We start from the raw sequence: 21,221 nt of genomic DNA, 5'->3' as shown, positions 1-21,221 counted from the left end.
TGCTAGCAGTATCCCTCTCTATCTATACTGTATATGATGGTTTTTCTATTGTGATAACCCTCATGGCTTTCCATTGTCTGTGCTTTGCTTCCCTGATGGAATGACTGGGCCTACAAGAAGGTTTCAGGGAGGAAGTGATGTTTAAACAAGGCTTTGAAGGATAGTAGGATTTCCATAGTAAGTGTGGAGGATTAAGGTCTTCGGTATATGAGATGTGGTCATGAGCAAAGATAGGAACAAAGAATGGTATGGTTGTGATGGAATACTATTGTGCTCTAAGAAATGATGAGTGTTGAAAATTATTATTATATATAATTGGAAAAATAAAAATAAGATATATAAAAAAAGATAATGCACATAGGTTGTATATGAGGGTCTGATGGTATCCTAGTTTGGGTGCATCCTAGAAGGTTGTTGTGTCAATTTGGAAAAACAGAACCAGTTGTTAAAAAGAAGTCTTTAATCAGGACAAGGGAAACTGAGTTCTATGGTCACCACATAGAGGTATGAGCACACAAACTAGTACCACCACATCAAGTGAGGCTCTGAGACTTTGGGAACAATGTCTCTGGGAAATGTCTTCCAGGAATGGGAATGTACATCTGTGGGAATGTCCCTTATGGGAATTTTCCATGGAACAAAACTATTGGGTCTTCTATACTCTTTAGGGAATATAACCATAGAAACAATTGATTAGTTACTTAGGAATTTGGGAAAGAGGTTGTCACCTGAGGCTAGGGGATCTAGAGAGGCTCAGATATAAGAGAAACCAAGAAACCAAAAATGGTACTTAAGACTTGAGTATCTCTGTCACTCCCATTCAGGGTGCTTAATGGGTGCTTGATGGTTTATTGTTCAGTCTGGGACCAGGGTCAGTTTGGGGATTCCTTGAGGGCAAATTCCCAGGAGACGAAGGTATGTTTTGGGGTTCCATAAAACAGCTTGCCAGATGTGAAGGGCCTTAAAGGCCTGACTAAGACATTTGGGCTTATTTAGTAGAGATATTAGGGAGATGTTAAAGGGTTGTCAGTAGCAGAGTTAATTATAGGGTCCATAGGAATCCATTGCTTTTTTTTTTTTAAACATCTTTAATTTTATGCAGTGGCTGATAGTATTTACTAATTTATTTATTTTTAAAATTTTTAGTTTTTTTCCCCCATTGTATAAGTGATAAAAAATATGGTTGAACTGAATATTTGAGAGTTTGGTTGCCAGGGATTTAATTACTAAATCCCAATGAATTATTCAAGTCAGAATGGTTTTATGGTAGTTTATTTAAAATAGAGAGAAGAAATTAAGGAAATGTGTGTGAGAGAGAGAGACAGAGAGAGACAGAGACAGAGACAGAGACAGAGACACCTCTGGTCTGACCAGGCAAGAATTCAGAGGCCCTAGCAAGGGGGGGACCCAGAGGATTAAATTTAGCAAGGCTTCCAGCCATGAGGCCTCCTCCAAAATGAGGGGCCTCTTCAGAGGCTATTGCTTCCAGAAAAGCCAAGGAAAGGGAGCCTTTTCACTCACCATGTGTCAGTTCAAAGGGAAGCAGTCTGAGATCTCAAGCCCAAACTCCCCCATGGTCAAGTTCCAAGGCCAAGAAACCTTCACAGGAAGTGGCCACAAAATTTAAAGACAGTTCTTTGCGTCACTTCCTGTGCCTTCCTTCTACCTTTATGTGTACCAATTGTGACAAACTTGGCTCTGGATTGCCCAGGGGGCAGTCAGTTGTTTCTGATTTGTCACTTGCTAGCACACGTGGGTCATAGACCTTCCCCACACTAAATCCTTAAGTGGGGGTGTATACATTCCTGGTGGCTAAAAATCTGAAGAATAAGGAGGGTGGAGTTAATCTCTTTTTCACAATGGTTACATGATTCTTGTTGTCTGCCTCCTTTCTTCCATCCCTCCTCTTAGAGTTGACAAGCAGTTCAGGGATCCATTTCTATTTGAGCTGAATTCCACTGATGGTTAGTGTTGGGGTAAACTTTAAGGGAAGGGATGTGGAGAGGTGTGAGGGCATTTGGAGAAGACAAATCTGAAGCACCAGGGAAGGCAAATACCGAAGAGGTAGAATTTAGACATTGTTGGAATGTTGTAGGCCTGGCAGATGTGTCCTTAATAGCATTTGCTACTAATTGCAGGGCACCCTATTTGCGGTATTATTGGAGGCCAATTGACTTAAAATGAACGTCATTTTCCTCTAAGTAACTGAAAGAATAAACAAGGCACTTCCTCATTAAGGACTCAACTTAAACCTTATCTGTGTGACCCTGGGCAATCACTTAAGCTCCACTGCCTATCCCTTACTCTTCTTCTGTCTTGGAATTGAGATGGGCACAGGGTCTCCTGTGCACCCCAAATTCCTAGAGAAATTCCAGATCAAAGATTCTATGAGGAATTTCACCCCTGCAGTGCTGGCTGAGGAAAGCTGGCCCTCATGCTGCCTAAGAAATGGCTGAATAAACAAAGGATCCCCTGCCTCTAGTTTTAGATGCATTTACACCAGTTTTATGATAAGGGCTTATAGAGGGATACCTCCTGCTTGCATCTCAAACATCACTAGGTTCCTCAGGAGAGGCAGCTCACTCACCTTTTTGATCAGGATGTCATAAATGATATATACTTGTGCTTATGCCCCAGACTCAAAGCCACCTCACTGTGTTGCCTATTTCCTCTCTTGTTAATCCCCTTTGTTTGTCCCCCTCCCCACCTTTCTTTTCCAAGTCACGCAGATCCTATTCCTTTAGGATATAAAAATCCTAAACTCTTCTCTCTTTGGGGAAGCACTTTGGTCCTGCTCCTGCCTCCTGGCCATTCAACCTAAATAAATTTCTCTAGCTTGTTATCCTTCCCCTTCCCCTTCTCCATCTCCTTTTCCTTTCTTTTCCTGATTCATGTTTTCTCCCTCCCCTTCATCCCTCTCTGCTTCCAGAGTTGGGAGCTTGTCACTCTTGAAAGAGCACCTTCCTAGGTCCAGGGGTTAATCTTCAGCTCTCCCACAACAGAACCAAGTACATAGTATTGATTTTAGGATGGAAAGTGAGGGTGTTTTTTTTTTAAAGGACTAATGGAAGGCCAAAGGATCCTTCATTTAAAGCTGGGAAGAATTTAGAGGTCATCTAGTTAAATCAATCTCATTTTACAGATTAGGGTATTGAGACTAGAGGAAAAAAGTGATCTTTGCAAGGTAACAGGTAGTAATGGACTTCCAAGTACACTGGCTTAAAATCTAGCCCTCCATCTTTTTTGCCTTTATGTTTTTCAAGCTTAGTTTTTTTAATAAACCCTTGCCTTCTTAGAATCAATACTAAGTATTGCTTTCAAGGGAGAAGAACAGCAAATGCTATACAATTGGGGTTAAGAGACTTGCCCAGGGTCACACAGCTAGGAAGTGTCTGAGGCCAGACTTGATCCTAGGACCTCCTGTCTCTAGGCCTAACTGTCCACTGAGCCACTTTGCTGTCTCTCAAGCTTATTTTTTAAAGAAGTACTACTTCTTTTGCCAAGACTAGTTGATTTAACTGTGTCTGTCAAATGAGACTTACTATGTTCATGAAGGTGAGAAGTGCTGCTTTTTTTTCCCTGAAAACTGATTTTGCTTTCTCCTCCTTCTCTCTCTCTCTCTCCAGGAAACCATGTAAGTATAGCCACACCATTAATAATTTACACAATGTCATCATCCTGAAAAACCTTGGGATTGAGGACCTACAAGTGGATGAACTCTGTCAACTTTTGCTTCAGAATGATCCTTCGCTCTTGCCAGAGGTGAGTGGCAGCTGTGGTACCTCTGTAGGTACTGGATAGGATTCTGTTGCTTATTGTTGGTGTCTTTGGGGGATGCTCCTTCCTTTTTTAACTTTCTGGAAAGGTTCCCCAGAAGAGAGGGCTTTGCCCTTTGTCTCTAGAGCCTTCTCTCTGGGTGATACAGGAGAGGCTGGGGTGAGTCCTGGAGGGAGTGGGGGCACCAGGCACCTGTTGGAATGGTTGAAGACTTGGACATTATTTATTGCCCAGTCCCTAGAGAGTCTAGTGGGAGAGGAACTTGGACAAAGAGGAGTTTGAAGGTCTAGGGGAAGAAGCCTCTTTCAGGCAATTCTGTGTACCTCTGGCCTCTTACTCATTTGTGGTGCTGTCATCTTGTAAACAGTATTCTGTTCAGAAATGTCCGTACATATCTTCATTTTCTCTTTCCATTGTTTCTCATTTGCTTAAAAACATGCTCACATCTCTCAGTTCCTTAAAAAAAAGAAATCCCCCTGCCCCTGAATTCTAGCAAGTTGTCCCTCTCTCCTCTGCCTCTTTGCTACCCAAATGTGGGAAGATTAACTTGCTCTTTGTTTCCGTACTGCTCCCTCATTCCTCAGCCCTTTGGCAGTCTGATTTCTACATCTGCTGCTCCTGAGACCCCTCTCAGAGGTTATGAGGGGCCTAGAGTTGCCAAATGCCTTTTCTCATTTCTCATTTTCCTTGGTAGCCTTTGTGTATCCCTGTGTAAAAATTAAAATAAAATCTCAAAAATAAAAATATTATATTTTAGGAGATTTATTAATGATCATTAGAAATCAAGGAATAAAGAGGATACAAAATAAAGACCACATGCCCATGGCTGATTAGACATTTCAAAATCCCTGCTCACCATCACCATGCTCCCCGACAGGGCCAAAAAGAGGGCAGGAACCTCCACGTCCCTGCCTAATATCCCCTGTCAACAGGAAGTACATAACAACAGGAAGTCAATGGGTTCCTGGGAAATGTAGTTCTTTTTTTCAGGGGAACAGATTTTCAATTATACACCTGACACCCTTCTCCTTTGTGCTAATGCCCTTGGCTTTTGTCGCATCACATATCCTGGCTTTCTTCTGCCTTTCTTCATTTCATCTCCTTCCCTGGTTCTGCTCTTCCCATCATCCCTGAAAGGTAAGCATCCTCCAGGCTTCTGTCATCACTTTTATTTTCTCCTCTTGACCTCTCTACAGCTCTTGACACTGTTGCCTGCTAGCTCCTGGCTACTCTCTTTCCTTCTGGGATATGGAACTTTCTTGGTTCTCCTCCCTTTTCTCAGAGGGTTTCTCATCTTTGACCCCTTCAGGTAAGGCATTCCTCCTCCAAGAGTCTTTGCTTGGCTCATTCCCTTCTAAATGGGAGATGTGTTTCTAGTTCTTTGTTTCCACAGAAAGGAACAAGGGTTTTTTACTAATAACCAGCAGCTTTTATTAAGTGCCCCACGTAATGCCAGACATAGGGGGTAGAAAGACAAAAATAGACCTTTTTAGAGATTAATAATAATAATGAATCATTAAAGCAGCAGACCATAGGACCAAGGCTTGTCCTAATGATAAGCAAAGGTACAATGAGAGAGATGAACTACTGCAAAGAGTCCAGGGGTTCTGTAAAGGCAAAAAATGAACAAACCAGGTTTAGTGTGAGTGAAGGATCAAGGCGTAAATACAGGAAACAAGTATTGTTTAGAAAGAATTTTGAGATTCAGAATCTTAAAGGTGAGATACTAAGGTCTAATGTGCAATTTTTCTAAAATAGTCTTTCTTTTTTAAAACTTTACCTTCTGTTTTAGAAGCATACTAAGGATTAGTTCCAAGAAGAGTGGTAAGAGCTAGACAATTAGGGTTAAGTAACTTGCCCAGGGTCACGTAGTCAGGAAGTGTCTGAGGCCAGATTGTATCCAGGACCTCTTTTCTCTAGACCTGTCTTTCTATCCACTGTGCTACCTGTTGCTCCTTAGGACATAGATTTTGAATTGTTTTTCCAGGAATGGGGATGAATTTGTCCATGTTCCTGCTCAATTCCTTAGGTGTGTCGGTAACACATTTGTAAGATGGCTAAGCAGAGTGAAGGGTGCAACTTCTGAACAAGCCACCATAGAAATAAAAACTATAGCCATTGCCATATTAGCCTGGTGTTGAGGCTGCAAAGTTAGCCAGGAAGCTGATTGTAACATACGAGAGCTCCGTAATCAGTTGTGTTCTTCTCTTTCCTTGCCCACAGATCTGTGCCTACTACAACAAAGGAGATGGCCAATATGGTGCTTGTACCTTTAAAAAGACTTGTGTCAAACTCCACCTCTGCCAGTACTATTTGCAGGGAAACTGCAGGTTTGGCAGCAGCTGCAAGCGGGCCCATGACTTCAGCCATGAGTGTAGGGAAAAGTTGAGAAAGTGTGGGATAGACTCTGCTGCCATTAGCAAGCTGCTTTCCACTTACAGAAATGCTTTTGACATCAAAAATGGGAACTCAGCACCTCAGAAAGGTAGGGAACAATTCATTGTTCTCTGTGCACCCAGGGAATGTCTTATTCGCTAAGGCCAGCTAAGTCCTTCCCTCCCTCCCTCCTTCTTTCCCTTCCTTCTTGCTCCCTCCCTTTCCTCATCTTCTGCCTTCCTTCTGCCTTCAGGTCTCTGTCTCTCTCACTGTGTCTGTATTTCTGTCTTTCTCTTCCTATATTTCTGTCTCTTTCCCAATTCCAAATTAAGAAGAAAAAGAAAAACATAAATAAAACTTGTAACAAAATATGCTGGCTTAAGCAAAGCAAATCAACTGGGTCCAAAATATATATCTCCTCCTGCTTGCATTAGGCATAATCTTATGATCTGAAAGCCAGAAACAATTCAAACAAGCTCTTTTCTTCCTTCCTACTTCTTTCACAGAGTAGAGTTGTTTTTGTTACAGCTCCCAGGGTCATGCTTTGTCATGAATAATTTGTTATTAAGTTTTATTAATTTGACCTCTGGACTTGTTCCTAACTGGAGTTCTAATATCAAGTGAATGTCAGGAATTCCAGAAAATACATTTATTGCCTCAATTTTGCTTTCTATCTTTAGATAATTTTGGAATATTTTCTTTGCCTGAACGGAATTTCTTTTTCAGCTTTAGTTTAATTTCTCTGTGTAAATTTCTTTTAATTGTAAGAAATCTGAGCATTTGTTATAGGTTTTTTTAGGTGTGTCAGCAGGTAGATTGGTTGAGGTCACATCCAAATTGTAATATCAGTTTTTCTCCATTCCCTTCTCATGGAGGAATGTATCAAACAGATCCTTTGGAAATCAGTAATAGGTTCAGAAATTTGGAGCTGGAAGAGACTGCTGAAAACATTTTTGTCCAATACCCTCCCTTTAGATGAGGAAATTGAGGCCAAAAAAACATGAAATGATTTGTTCAGGGGCCAGATTTGAACTCCAAATCCAGTGTTCTTTGACTATCCTGAGCTACTCTGGATACTACTACTCTGGATGAAGAATTATGTTCAAGTTTTCAGAAGCTGATTAAATAAGAGGTATTTTGGTAGAGTGAATTTCTGTGGCTGGGTTTGGAGCCAGGAGGGACTTGGGTTCAGGTCCTCCTCCTGATCCTGAGTGACCACAGACTCATCATTAACTTTCTGAACTCAGGCACCTCTCTGAAACTATGTCATTGAGGGGCTGTGAGCCAAGCGGATGGAGGAAGTTCCCACAGCAACCACAAAATTGGTTTCTGAAATACTGAATAAATTAGTTGGTATTGCTAATGAAGGTCTTAACCTTATTTTTCAAGGAAGAATAGATGGCAGAAACAATTCTGGATTGGAGAAATAATTTGTGAACTGATCTTGTTCCTTGAGGATTTCAGAAAAATATAACATGAACATTTGTTAAGCTCTGTGGTTAAATTTGGCTTTTCACATGAGGCTTTTTTTTGGTTGTCAGTATTAGCATGAGGGACTGGTTCCAGTTGGCACATCAGTATTTCGTGCAGTGTGAGGAAGAGAGGACTGTCCAGGTTTCTGGAGATCCTCCCTTTGGCTTATCCTAGCCATGTGACCCTAGAGGGGGCCCTTAATAAAATTCCTGGGGATACAGAAACGAATAAACAAAAACCAGGTGTGGGCTAGCAATTCAGAGTCAGGAAGGGCCCCGAGAGATGATCACATCTCTGTCTAAAAATGAGGCCACTAGGGGAGGGGAGCCCAAGGTCCGAAGGCACTTTGTGACTTTAGGAAGTTTTTTTGTGGACTCATCTGAACAAATACAAACTGAAGCTTATGGCTTAATACCTTTTTTTTTTTAACCCGTACCTTCTGTCTTAGAGTCAGTATTGAACAGAAGAGTGATAAGGGCTGGGCAATATAGGTTAAGGAACTTGCCCAGACTCACCTAGCCAGGAAATGTCTGAGGCCAAAACTGAATCCAGGACTTCTTGTCTCTTGGCTGGGCTCTCTTTCCACATCGTGTTAAATTAACTTTGAATGTATAATGATATCATTCATGGTTTGATGGAGCAAGTGGCAATATTTCTGAATATTCCCTGTGGTAAAAACTGTTCCCTTCTGTCTCCTTTAGATCTTGGAATGCTTTGACTTCCAGTTGAGGACTACTCGTTTGTTACATATCTCTCTCCTTTGCAGAAAGAAAACAGAGTGGTGACTCTGCCTCAAATGCCAGCGAGGAGAGCGATCAGATTTGCTTGTACCACATTCGGGAGGCTTGCTGCTTTAAAGGTAAGGCGCTGGGAAAGACCTTCTTCCTCAGTTATCTCTTCCCAGAGTTCTCCCTAATCATGTTCTCCCTGTGTCTCAAGGCTGCTGTGGTGGTACGTAGAGGCCCAGTATGTGGGCACAGGGAGGGGCTCTCACCTTGATTCGTCTAACCCCCCCATTGGTCAGAGAGACAAACTGGCCCAGGGCCTAGGGGACTGCAGAACCAGGATTAGAACAGAGGCCTCCTGAGGCCTCTTGTGGGGCCCTGGACCCAGGTCTGAACTCTCACATGTGCCGGAGGTTAAACAGGCCTTTGTAGAATGGCCCAGGATCATCATGATTGGTTTTAAACAGGTTTTCTGTGGGTGTAAAGCATTCCAAACTCCAGACAGTTCACTTAGGTGCTTTTGTGAGAAGACAACTGCCATATTCTTGTCAGCTCTACTTCATGGAAAAAAGAGAGGAACTATTTTAAGATTCCTGTGGTATGAATGGACTTTTGGGAAGTGGTGATGTTTTGTGTTCTGCAGAATTCTGTCACAAGATAGGAACTGGAATTAGCCAGGTGGCTCAGTGGATTGAGAGCCATGCCTGGAGGAAAGGAGGCCTTGTAATCAAATATGGTCTCTTGACACTTCCCAGCTGGGTGATCTTGGGAGAATCACTATCCCCATTGCCTAGCTCTTACTGTTTTTCTGCCTTGGAACCAACACAGTATTGATTCTAAGATGGAAGTTAAGGGGTTAAAAAAAGGGCAGTTTTTGGATGAAGAAATCAAAATTCTATATAATTATATGGAAACATGCTCTCAATCATTGATTTAGAGAAAAGTAAATCAAAGCAATGCAGATCTCATAACTATCAGACTGGGAAAAATGACATTAGAGGGAATGGGAATGTAAAAATAATACATGGTGATGGCATGCTACATAAAATATAGATAGATGGAAAAACTCGCCAGTACAGGTTCAAAATTGCTCTGATAGATACTTTTGATAGATGTAATCAAAAGTGTCCTCAGTGATGAAGTGAAGTTCAAATGTGAACTTCCCTTTAGGGCAAGGTGCAAAGATGCTAAAGAGACTCTTATTATAAAAAATGTATTGAAATATATAAGGATAACAAGGATTTCTAATTCTAAGGGATTATAAATCCACCCAAATAAACTCCCTTAAGGAGTTTATTTTAGGGTTAAGGAACCACTTCTACTTTGTTTCACAGGTTATACTCCTCCTCCCTGATTTGACTAACCCAAATTTATACTATCTAAATAAAGCTACCACCATTATCCTTATAATTCTTAACTTCAACTTCAAATTATAAAATAGCAAAGGCTAGCTGGTTGAGTCTCAACAAGAATCAGGTTAGGACTCTTGAGTCTTAATAGATTCAGAGTCCAAACCAAAGACCAGGTTTTTCTTTGGTCTTCTCAGAGTTAAATCAAACTATAAAAACCACAATAGATAGTCAATAGTGTTTCCCAAGTTGGGAAAGGAAAACACTGAGCTCCTTCAGATCTTTCCCTCAGACAGAGAGAGAGAAAACTCCTCCAACCCTGAGAGTCTCTGAGAGTGTGTCTCTGCTAACTGGCAGAGACCAACTCCCCACTGCCAGAGAGAGAAATTGACATAGAAAAAACGGTTATAACTGTCAACATCTGAAATCAACATGCTCTCTTAGCTCTGCTTCAAACTCCAGTTCTTTTCTCAAGCCAGCACTCTACTTTTTATTTATTTATTATTTTATTTATAGCTTATTAGTTAACCCATAACACTCTTAGGATTATTTCCTAAGGTGATAAGGGAAAAAGGAGAACTTCTGCGTTCAAAAATCTTTTTAGCGGCTCTCTTTGTGGTGAAAGAACTGGAAACTGAAGTGTAAGATTAAAAATTAATATCCAAATACTTCCAGTATTATATTCTTATAAGAATTTATTAATTAATAACTTGCAGAAAAAAGGAAAATAATAGCATTAGCAAAGAGAGTTGCTTGGACCGCCAAAAAGTGGGAAGAGAGCCAAAAGGAGAGCACAGGAAGAAGAGTTAAAAGATGGGGTTACAGCAAACTTTTATGTAAGGGTGCTATATTGATGAAAAGAAAAGGATTCTGGGAGATGAAATCCAAGGGTTTAAGATTTCTAATTACACATTCTCCCTATGATCTTTGGGAGACCAGTCTCCCCAAGGGATCATTTTAAACATAACAAACTTAAAACTATAAAGATTTTAACTAAAGGTACACATACAATATTGCAGTTTCTAAGGGAGAAATTACAGTAATTAGGGGATAAAAGGGAAATAAAAGAGAAAAGAACAAAACCAATGATTGCTACATGGACAAAAAAAATCAATGTGGGGGCAGTCCCCTTTGGCATAAGAGTGTACATTCAAAATAAATGCATTCAATCCCCCACATTTCAATTCACCACATCCCAAAGTTCCCTCTGGATTGTCTGGTGCAGTGTGTGGTCTCTGTAGGATTCTTCATGGCACCTTCTCCAAACAGTTTACTTTCTGAATTCTAGGAGGTAGCAAGTTTCTTATCCTAAAATTACTCTCAAAAGAATTTAAACTTTGCATTATAGGATAATAATACATTCCCCTTGAGAAGGATATTGACAAACACAGAGATCATGAAGGGATACATGGCTGAGTTATGAGGTATGTGAATCAATTGGCAAAAGAAATCAAAACCATCAAAAAATCCAAATAAAATAGAAAAAATAACTTCTGGATGAAATATAAAATATCAAAGTATTATGTCTAAAAAATCTGAGTAAAGGAAAAAGAAACCTGTAACAGGTCCTTGAATCAGGGCCCAATTAAAGTAATTTACATACCACAAGCCTGTAGTATCATTTATGCATTTACCCAATCAGCAGCCAGAAGTACAGGAAATTGTCATACTATGAAAAACAGAAAAGGGACTAGATTTCAGCAGTAAATTGGGAAATAGCATTCCTTGGTCTGATTTTACCTTTTCTCTCAGGGATACTAGAGCCAAGATGGCAGCCAAAGTGAGGTGCTTGATAGAATATGGGATGGGGAAGACCTGCCTCTGACGTATGTTAATCAGCCGCAGCCTCAAACCTCAAACAACTTCAAGTCCTCTTGTCTTGGCTCAGAATCTCATGAATACCACAGAGATTATTTAGTCTCTTGACCTTGTGTTTGACTGGTATTATGCAGGTTCTTATGTACTCCCTTGGCACTGTGTAATGGTTCTTTTTGTGTTTCTTTGTCCTGGAATCAGACACAGTCATTAAGCAAAGTTCCATAATATTTTAACATTCAATGGCAGGTTTCTATAGTCTAAAGCTCTTTGGATATGCATTAACATTAGGGTTAATGGACATTTTAAACTTACCCTACTGCAAAATCAAAAAAACTTTTTAATACTGGTAACATGCTTTGAATTTAAAAAATGAGAGAAAAAAGAAAACTCATTTGAGTTTTTTTGGTATTGTACATACAAGGAAAAAAATAATAAAAATGTTTTAAAAATAAAAAATATATAGCTTACAATCAGTGACACACTGTGTGAGCCAAGGAGAGGTAGAATACAAAGGTTTCTCACCCCAAAATGAGATCCATTTTCTTTTTAACTTGACCATGATCCAAAGTGTGAGTGCAAATGATTTTCACAAAGTAATAGCTTTATAAAGCAGTAGTACAATTGGAAATTCACATTTAAAGAAAAACAAAATTCACAAAACCCACATCAACTTATCTAATGTAAAAGAGAAGAAAGGGAGGGATTCTTTCTCTCTTAAAAATGGAGAGGGGTGAACAGGTTTTTGTCCCACTAGATGGATATGAATCTCCAATGTGAGGTTGAAGGGAGATGTGGAGGAAAGGGGTATGGATGAAGCAGAAAGATTGAGGTAGGATGGCAATATGTTTCCCTCTTTGTACCTGGGCTTGAGGCAACCTCAGAAAGGCAGGAAGACTTCTCTAACCCACTTCCCAAAGGACAATCTAACTAACAGTTTTTGAGTATTATTATTTGACACAAGCTGGAAAGAGCACTGTCAGGTTTCCTTGCCAGCAGTTCAGAGGAACAGAGGTTTCCAATCAAACCCCTTTCTGTGGAGGGATGATGTCAACCTAAGGTCTGGCTTGCCACACACAAGGGTAGGATTTGGTTTAAATCCTGTCTTCAGTTGTCTGATCTTTCCCACAGTGTAATGACAAGCCCAGACCCAAATCTAACTTATATTAAGGATTTTATTAAAAGGAAGGGGTAATATGGTTAAAGGAATAAAGGAAGAGGATGAAGGGAGAGGATGCCCTGTAAAATCCATTTTCATAGCGGTTGGATTTCAAAGGCTGATGCTAGAGGCTTCTGGGCCTCCCCCTTTTCCCAACTGACTGCTTCTTCTATCTCTACACTATTATAACTTAACTAAATTCCTATTATTTAGTCCAAGGAAAGGCAAAGGTGAGAGACCCAAAGGGAAGAGGGCAGGGTTGGCTCTGGTCAAATAGTCCAGCCAAATCCCTTCTGAGTCTTGGTTAAGTGTTGTCAAGTGAAAGAGGAGTTATGAAGGATTTCTAGATGGAGATAGGTCCACAAGTATGGAAATCAGCTTCTTTCTCCCTCCTGTGGCTTCAGATATCCTCTGACCCTCAGGAAAAAGCTCCTCCTCTTTTTTCAAGGCTGAAATTGATCAGTTGGTCAGAATCCTCTCAGCTGGAATTGAGCAGTTGGTCAGAATCCTCTCAGCTCCCAGTTCCTTTTCCCAGAATCCTTTTGCTCACTTTCAACTGCTCCTTCACCAGCTTCCCCCTCCAGGCTGGCTCTTCATCCAACATCAGGATTTTATTTAGGGTCTCTTTTTTCATACATTATACTAAAAGTTACTAATAAAAGTTTTGTACAACTAATTTATAGACTTTTATAATGATATTTTCTCAGGTTCAAGTATAGGATGGTACAAATAAAGACAGTACAACAGAATATATAACCAATAGGAAAAATACAGTAGTTGAAAATGACATAGTGTAACAGAATATTATAGATTCACTTAGTATATATAAAAAAAATTAAATGTTAAAACAATCAGCAAATACAGTATGATAGGATACAGTCACTCATTATCTATAGAAGGTTCTATCTTTACATGTGAGCAATGGATCCCAGAATCCTTTTCTCCAATTTTGATAGCTGTTGGAGTGGTTAACAGGACTTGGGATGGACCTTCATAGGCAGGGTGAGTTCCCCCAGTGAGCTGGAAGTTTTTAATGTATATCTTGTGTATTGTAGGGTGTTTTAGGGAATGTTATTAGATGTTTTAATTATGGGTCAGTATCAGAAGAATAATTTTGGGAAGGCCAGCTGTGGGCTGACAGGCCCAGTCAACACACAGTCTAGGTTATATCAAGAATAGATGATGTATTTATTAGTCAAGCAAAGGTGAAAAGGGGATTTGGATAATTCTAATCTAATAAACTACCTAAAACCCTTCCAGATCTTAATGTCCTATAACCAGGAGTCTTCTTGGATTCAAATTACACTGAACTACTTAGCTATCTAAAGATCCAAACCCTTATATATAAATAAACCTTCACTAGCCAAAACCAACCCCCCTTTTGGTGATATTAGAGGCAAGACAGGGCCCAGGAAGAGGTCCTGGATCCAAAAGGATCCAAGACCAAATCATACAGACAGATGTCCAGACAGTTCAGGATCACACCAGGAAGCTCTATAGATATCAGTCCAGCCAGCAAAGTAGGATAGGGAAGACCAGATAGAAAACAGCCAACAAGGGAAGGTAGCCAGTTCCCTTTAGGTAAACCAGAGAGATAAGAACCAGCAGAAGGCCCCACTGTCCTTAACAACAGTTTAACTCTCCTTTGCAGAATTCCAGAATCCTTTGCTATCCCATGCCTCTGCCCACCGCAAACACACATTTTCCTACTTTACTTAACTTTTCCTTATAACACTTGTCACCTGGGTGCAAGTCATAGAGCGAGAAGTCTATAGGACTTGCTTGTATAGCAGCTCCAGATTCATGGAGTTCTCACAATTTGGTTTGCAAATCCCATATATATGAGGCAATAGAAGTATCTCCCCTAGTAATGACGTGTATGCAGGAGATAAAGGTTTAGCCTATATAGGGGGATGTCTAAAAAGCATCTCAAATGGTGAGTTGTGTCACTCTCTTCTGGGCCTGCTTCTAAGATAAAATAGGGCTAGAGGGAGAATTTCAGGCTATTTTACAGTCTCCATACACAATTTGCTAATCAATCACAGTTTTAAGATCTCTATTCATATTCTCAATTTGGCCTGAGTTCTGGGGATGGTATGGTACATGAAATTTAGGAGTTATCCCCAAACATGAATAAATCTGAGACAAAACGAAATTGGTAAAATGAGTTCCTCTGTCTGAATCAATGCATGCTGGCAGGCCAAAGCGAGGAATAATCTTTTAAAAGCACCTTGGCAACAAAAGTTACTGTGGCTTGAGCAGTAGGAAATGCTTCAGGCCATCTGGTCAGTTGATCTACTATGACCAGACAAAATTTATACTGTCCAGCTTTTGGCATAGTGATAAAATCAATTTGCAGGTGTTCAAAAGGTGTATAAGCCAGAGGACACCTACCAAAAGCTTTGCTACAAAAGGAGTGCTGATTAAATGCTTGCCTGGTAAGGCAGGCTGTATACACTTTAGAGGTTATGATAGTTATGTCAGGGGATATCCATACTCTTTTAACAGTCTACAATTCCCTGGGTACCAAAGTGACCATATTTGTAAAATGATTGGCATATTTGGTGATAAAAACTTCTAGGGAGCAGGGATTTTCCTTCAGATGACACCCATACTCCCATTTATCAATTTTGCTTTAAATTTATGCTTCCATTTTTCCGCTTCCTTGTCATTATAAGAAAGGGACAAATTTAAGTCATCACTAGTTGTCAGTGGTAAAATTAACTCAGGACCTACTAAGGCCACTAGCTTTGTAGCAGTGTCTGCCCAGTCATTCCCATGAGCTGACGGGCAGAAAGAACTTCATTAATAATTTCTACATTAGCTATACATTTTCCAGCTGATGTTAAAAATCCTCTTTGAAGCCAAAGCGTGCCCACTACATGAAATATTCCAAATGCATATCTAGAGTCTGTATAAATTGTTGCTTTCTTATCTTTGGCAATTATACAGGCATGTTTTAGACCTATCAGTTCTGCACCTTGAGCACTTATATTTGAGGGTGAAACTGACCACAGAGTGTCAAATTCTGTGACTACAGCAGCTCCTGTATAGCACATGCCGTCCCTGATGTAGGAAGAACCATCAGTGAATAATATTATATCTGGATTGTCTAAAGGAGTTTTTCCAGCTATGACCACTAAAGATTCACAACTGTGCAAAGGTCCTCCTGAATTTGGTAAATCAGGAAGCAAGGTTGCAGGATTTAGAATTGCACAGTGTTTTAAGGTAATATTTTCATTATTTAACAAGGTTATTTCATACCTTGTAATTCTCTGATCAGAAAATGCCTATGTTCTATGTCATAGCAACAATGCTTCAACTTCATGTAGCACATTATGGTTGGAGGGCATCCCAAGACTAAATCATCAGATTTCATTACTAGCAAGGCTGTGGCAGCTATGCCTCTGAGACATGGTGATGCTACTGAAGCCACTGGGTCCAGCAGGGCCAAATAATAAATAACTAGGCACTGAGCAGGTCCCAAAATTGAATTAAAACACCTGAAGCTACACCTCTCCATTCATGTACATACAAAGTATATGGCTTGTTGTAAGTTGTGATGCCTAGACCAGGGGCAGAAAGGATAGCCTGTTTTAATTGTGAAAGAGCTGACAGGTGTTCTGCCTCTAATTTAAGCAGTTCAGGGACTAAATTTTTTGTTAGTGCTATAGAGGGTTTAGTGATTTCCCAAGGGATCCATTCTCTACAAAATCCTGTTGCTCTAAGAATTGCTCTCAATTGTTTCTTATTGGAGAGTGTGCTCAATTTTTGAATATCCTCAATGAGTTTAGGGGAAATATAGTGGGCACCAGCAGTTAAAATAAACCCTAAATAATTCACCTTGGGGAGACACCACTGAATTTTTGCCTTTGAGACCTTGTGGCCTCTCTTAAGTCGCTCTAAAAGGGGATATATCTTCTTGGCACGCTGTGGCATTTGGTGAGGCCAAGAGCAAATCATTCACATATTGAACTAATGGCTATGCTTAAATTTAATGGTATCTGTATCTTCACTCAAAAATTGTGTGGACATTGTAGGTCTGTCTATGAACCCTTGGTGCAAATAAGCCCAGGTCCACTTAGAACCTTTCCAGGTAATGGCAAATATATTTCTGGAATTCTCTTGAATTGTTATTGAGAAGAATGCTCAGCAGAAGTGTACTACAGTAATATATATAGCTGTGTTAGGAATAGAAGAAATAATTGTGTTTCAGTTTGAAACCACAGGTCTTTTTTATGACATGATCACTAATAGCCCTTAAATCTTGGACGATTCTGTAGACAGTTTTCCCACTGGGGCCTAATTTTGTCTTTTTTACAGGCAGAATGGGTATATTATATTCAGATTTGCATGGAATTATTATTCCTTGCTTAGTTAATGAACTTATTACTGGGGTTATTCCCTCAATTGCCTCTTTTGATAGAGGGTACTGAGAAATGGAAGAGGTGGGCTAGATTTTGTCTTAATTTGAACAGGAACAGCTGATTTAAATAGGCCAACATCAGAAGATGATGTGGCCCGGAGAGGCTCAGGTATATCAGCTAGGATTTCAAAAGTGGGAGATTCCTTCATCTCCTGACTGTCTGAAAGAACAGGGAGCAAAAAAAAAAAAGGATTCCTCAGGCAATTTGAGTGATGTAGAGCTATCTAGAGAGCAAGTTATTGTGGTTCTAAGCTTGCATTAAAGATCTCTCCCTACAAGATTTATAGGGGATCTAGGCATTAGAAGGAAAGAATTTTCCGCTGTCAAGGGCCTAATCCCCCCTTCATAAAGATCTTTGGGTATTATTCTGAGATCCTCCATGCTGAGAGGGGTATTTTCATCCTGATTATAGCATGGATGAGCCCCATTTGGGATATATTGTTGGGCATTTTGGTGTGAGTTATCATTTGCCTAATTTGGACTATCATTTTTATAATTATTATTTCTAAAGGTATTAGTTCTAATTGCTTCAATACACTTTGTACAATTCATTTTTTGGCCCCTTCTTTCACAGAAGTTAAATGTAAATGATTGATATTTGGATTCCTGCAAAGGGGAAATGGCCACTGCTTGACCTTCCTTCTCTTTTTCTTTTTCTTTTTGTCAAATTGTTCAGTTAAAGCTTTTAGTTCCTTCCTTAGTGTCTCTAGTAAGTCATTCATCTTTTCATTTTTCAGTTTATGACCTTTAGATACATAAACTGCCACTCTCCTCAATTCATCAAGGTCCATATTAGGCCAGACCACTTTGCAACAGTTATTTACAAACTGTCTCCTAATTTGTCTTACATCCATTTTTTTGGAAAGGTCAAGGTCTATGTATCTACCTCCCAGCTCAATAAGCCTATCCATAAACTGGGAAGGAGTTTCATTATCTGCTTGCTTAAGACTCTCAAACTTGGTCCATGTACCTGGCCTATCAAAGCATCTCTCATGGCTTTTAGCAATGACTCTAGTGTGGCATAGTTGTAAATATTCAGCTTGCTCATTGACATCCCATTTAGGATCCTGCTCAGGCCAGTGTATTGCATTTCTTCCCCAGGTTTTATTAACAAGAGAAATAATTTTATTTTTCTCTCTGTCTGTGAAAAGAGCTTGGAGCAAATTTTGTACATCCTGAGATGAAGGATCATATGTGGAAAATATGTTCTCCAGCTTCTTTGACCACTATAGGTTCATCCTCAAAAGTAGGCACATTTTCCTTGAATATATTAATATCTTCAGTGTAAAATGTGTGTGGTGTCTTAAGGTCACTACTTCATAACTATTTAAGGTGGTTACTTCCCCTTTAAGTAAATTACTTGTGGTCTTTGTCTTTTGACTGGATGTCTGTGTTGATACAGAGAAAGTAAGGGGAGGGTTAAGGGTAGGGGTAGAGGGCGAAGTAGGGGGAGGGGCTGGTGAGGTAAAAGGGCAGGGTTGGTCCAGGGTTGGGGACTGGGATAGAGGTGGGTGGGGTACTGGGAGAAGGGATAGGGGTAGGAGGGGCAGCTAGGAGCTATACAAGGCCATAGAGAATGTTTTCTGGCTGAAGTACAGATAGGGAAGGATATTCCTTTTGTGTCTAAAGATCAGTCATGGATTTTTAAAAGTTTCCATTTGGGTCTGTACTTTAAGCAGACTGGCATTCTGTTGTTGATTCTTGAGGAGAAGTAAAAAAAAGGGAAATATCCAATGAAAATAAAAACTGCCAGGAAAAGAATTAAGCAGAGCTGTCTAAGTTTGTGATCTCTTGCAACTCAAACTGTTCTTTCAGAGTTTCAAGCATACTTTGTAAAAGCAGTATTCCTCCAAAAAAAAAAAGAAGGCTGAATGTATTTCATTTATAGGTAAAACAAAAAGACCCTGACTGGAAGGGAAAAATCCTTTCAGGTTTTTTGCTAAAGGGCTTTAAAAAGCCATTCTCCCTTCCCTTCCTCCCTAGGGGCAAAACTGCCTAGGAGAAACAATAGGGTATTTGCATTTGAGACTGGCTTCTTTTGGTGTTTTTGGGCCTGGAGAAAAAGGACAAATCAGAGGCAAATTCCACAAAACTTTGACTTCAAATCCACTCATTCCCTACCTTCCCTCCCTGTGAAAAATCCTCAGTACCAACCCTCTCAGGCAGGAGCCCAGAATCAGTTTAAAAAAAAAATCTGCTTGAAAACTAGAAGGGGTGTATGGCTGAAATAGCGTGGGTGTGTTGCTTCATCCAGGGTTCCCCTGCTGAAAAAAAAACAGCTAGGACAGGCTGCAAACCCCAGGCTGGAAACCCATGTTGGGGGGAGGGGGGAGGATTCCAAGAAGGCGTTTCCAAACTCCAAACAGTTCTCAGACCTCCCAGCACACTGTGTGTGTGTGTGTGGGGGGGGAGGAGGGAGCAGAAGTGGGCACGGCAGTGCCAACAACAGCAGAGGCTGTTACCCGTTTGTGGAAAGGAAAACTGAGACTGAGGAAACATCGATTAGAATGTTGCTGGAAGGGGGAGCTGCAGTTGGAGCAGGAGAAGGGGCTTGTGGGAGTGAGAGAGGAGAAAGGGGTCTTTGCCCTGTGAACTCGTGAGAGGCAGGTGCTAGGACCCAAGCTCAAGATCCAACCTGTGCTGACAGAGCCTAGCCTCCATTTCCCTTGCCCTGGAAGAGAAGATTCCTTTAGATGATCCACACAAGAAAGCAAAAGAACAGCAACTGCTGCTGAAGGGGGTTGATCCCTTGAACTTCATGGGGTCACCTCGAAGACTCATCCTTTGACCTTCTCAAGAAGGACATTTGACACCTGATTAGAATAGGATAGTGACAGTGATTAGAGATGAAGGAGATAGAGACTGAAGCCTGAGCCATTCAGCTCCTATTCCCATAGACCTATTTCCCCTTTTTATTACTTGAACTATTTAAACAACCTCGAAAACAGATTCAAATCATAGCAGTTTAGAAGAAAGAGAGGGTGTAGGCTAGCCATTTAGCCTGGGCTAAAACAACAAAGAGTCAACAGGGACGGTCAGTCTGCCTGACTAGTAGGACATCTGGGGGCAAGTGAATTCTCTCATTCCCAGAAGCCTACTTATTGAGACCCTGTTCATCCTGGCTACATCAGCTTAGGGGTGTCACTCTCTCCAGTTTGAAGAGTGAGGGAAGGAGAGAATTTCATAGATCTTTTCTCAGACCCAGTGATTATCTCTCCCTCTACCTCATCAGCCCACTTTATTCCTTCTGTCTCTTCACTTCCTCCATTCCCTGTTACAACCTTTCTGTCTTCCCTTTTCTATCCTTACATGCTTCTCCTCTCTTGTCATGGGCTGTTCTCTGGGCTCTCTGCTCTTGGGGTGAGTGGGTCCCTAGCACTGGGCAAACTTATTCTTTATTGAGAGGCTATCTGAGCAGAAATTTTGAGAATTCATTCTCCTAAGTGGTCGGCCAGAATTGTAAGATTACAAATTAATATCCAGATACTTCAAGTATTATATTCTTATAAGATTTTATTAATTAATAACTTAAAAAAGGGAAAATGATAGCATTAGCAAAGAGAGAGTTGCCTGGACTGCCAATAGCGGGAAGAGATCCAGGAGTAGAGCACAGGAAGAAGAGTTAAAAGATGGGGTTATAGCAAACTTCTATGTAAAATACGTGAGGATGCTACATGGATGAAGGGAAAAGGATTCTGGGAGATGAAGTCCAAGGGTTCAAGATTTCTAATTAGACAGAAGAGATGTCCATCAATTGGGGAATGACTAAATAAGTTCTGGCACATGATAGTGATAGAATAATACTGTACTGGAAGAAAGGATGAACAAGCTAATTTCTTTAAAAAAAAACATGGAAAAACCTACATGAAACTGTAATAATTAAAATGGTGAAGGCCATAAACTGTAAGAGTTAAAATAGTTGGTTGTCATAAACTGTAGTGATTAAATAGTGGAAGACTTAAATTGTTATAGATATGAGAGTGGATGTGTAAATTGTGACCACAGAAAATTTGTTAGCACCCCTTTGTATTAGTTCAAAAAATAGGCATGGCTTAAGTATGGGTTTAAGTACTTTTCATTGTTCAGCAAGGAGTTTTCTCCCCTAAAGCAGGCTTAAGTAC

At 40.3% G+C, this 21,221-nt stretch overlaps 1 protein-coding gene across 1 annotated transcript in view; it reads left to right on the top strand.

The window, feature by feature from the left end:
• PARP12 (poly(ADP-ribose) polymerase family member 12) overlaps positions 1-21,221 on the top strand; it is a 43,176-nt gene that overhangs the window by 9,589 nt on the left and 12,366 nt on the right. The window contains exons 2-4 of the mRNA XM_007504413.3: positions 3,627-3,762; positions 6,001-6,262; positions 8,393-8,485. Coding sequence (XP_007504475.1) covers positions 3,627-3,762; positions 6,001-6,262; positions 8,393-8,485 — 491 coding nt within the window. The remainder of the gene's footprint in view (positions 1-3,626; positions 3,763-6,000; positions 6,263-8,392; positions 8,486-21,221) is intronic.

Source organism: Monodelphis domestica, chromosome 5 (assembly GCF_027887165.1).
Source record: "Monodelphis domestica isolate mMonDom1 chromosome 5, mMonDom1.pri, whole genome shotgun sequence".
Classification (NCBI taxonomy): domain Eukaryota; kingdom Metazoa; phylum Chordata; class Mammalia; order Didelphimorphia; family Didelphidae; genus Monodelphis; species Monodelphis domestica.
This window is presented reverse-complemented; position numbering and strand designations above follow the sequence as displayed.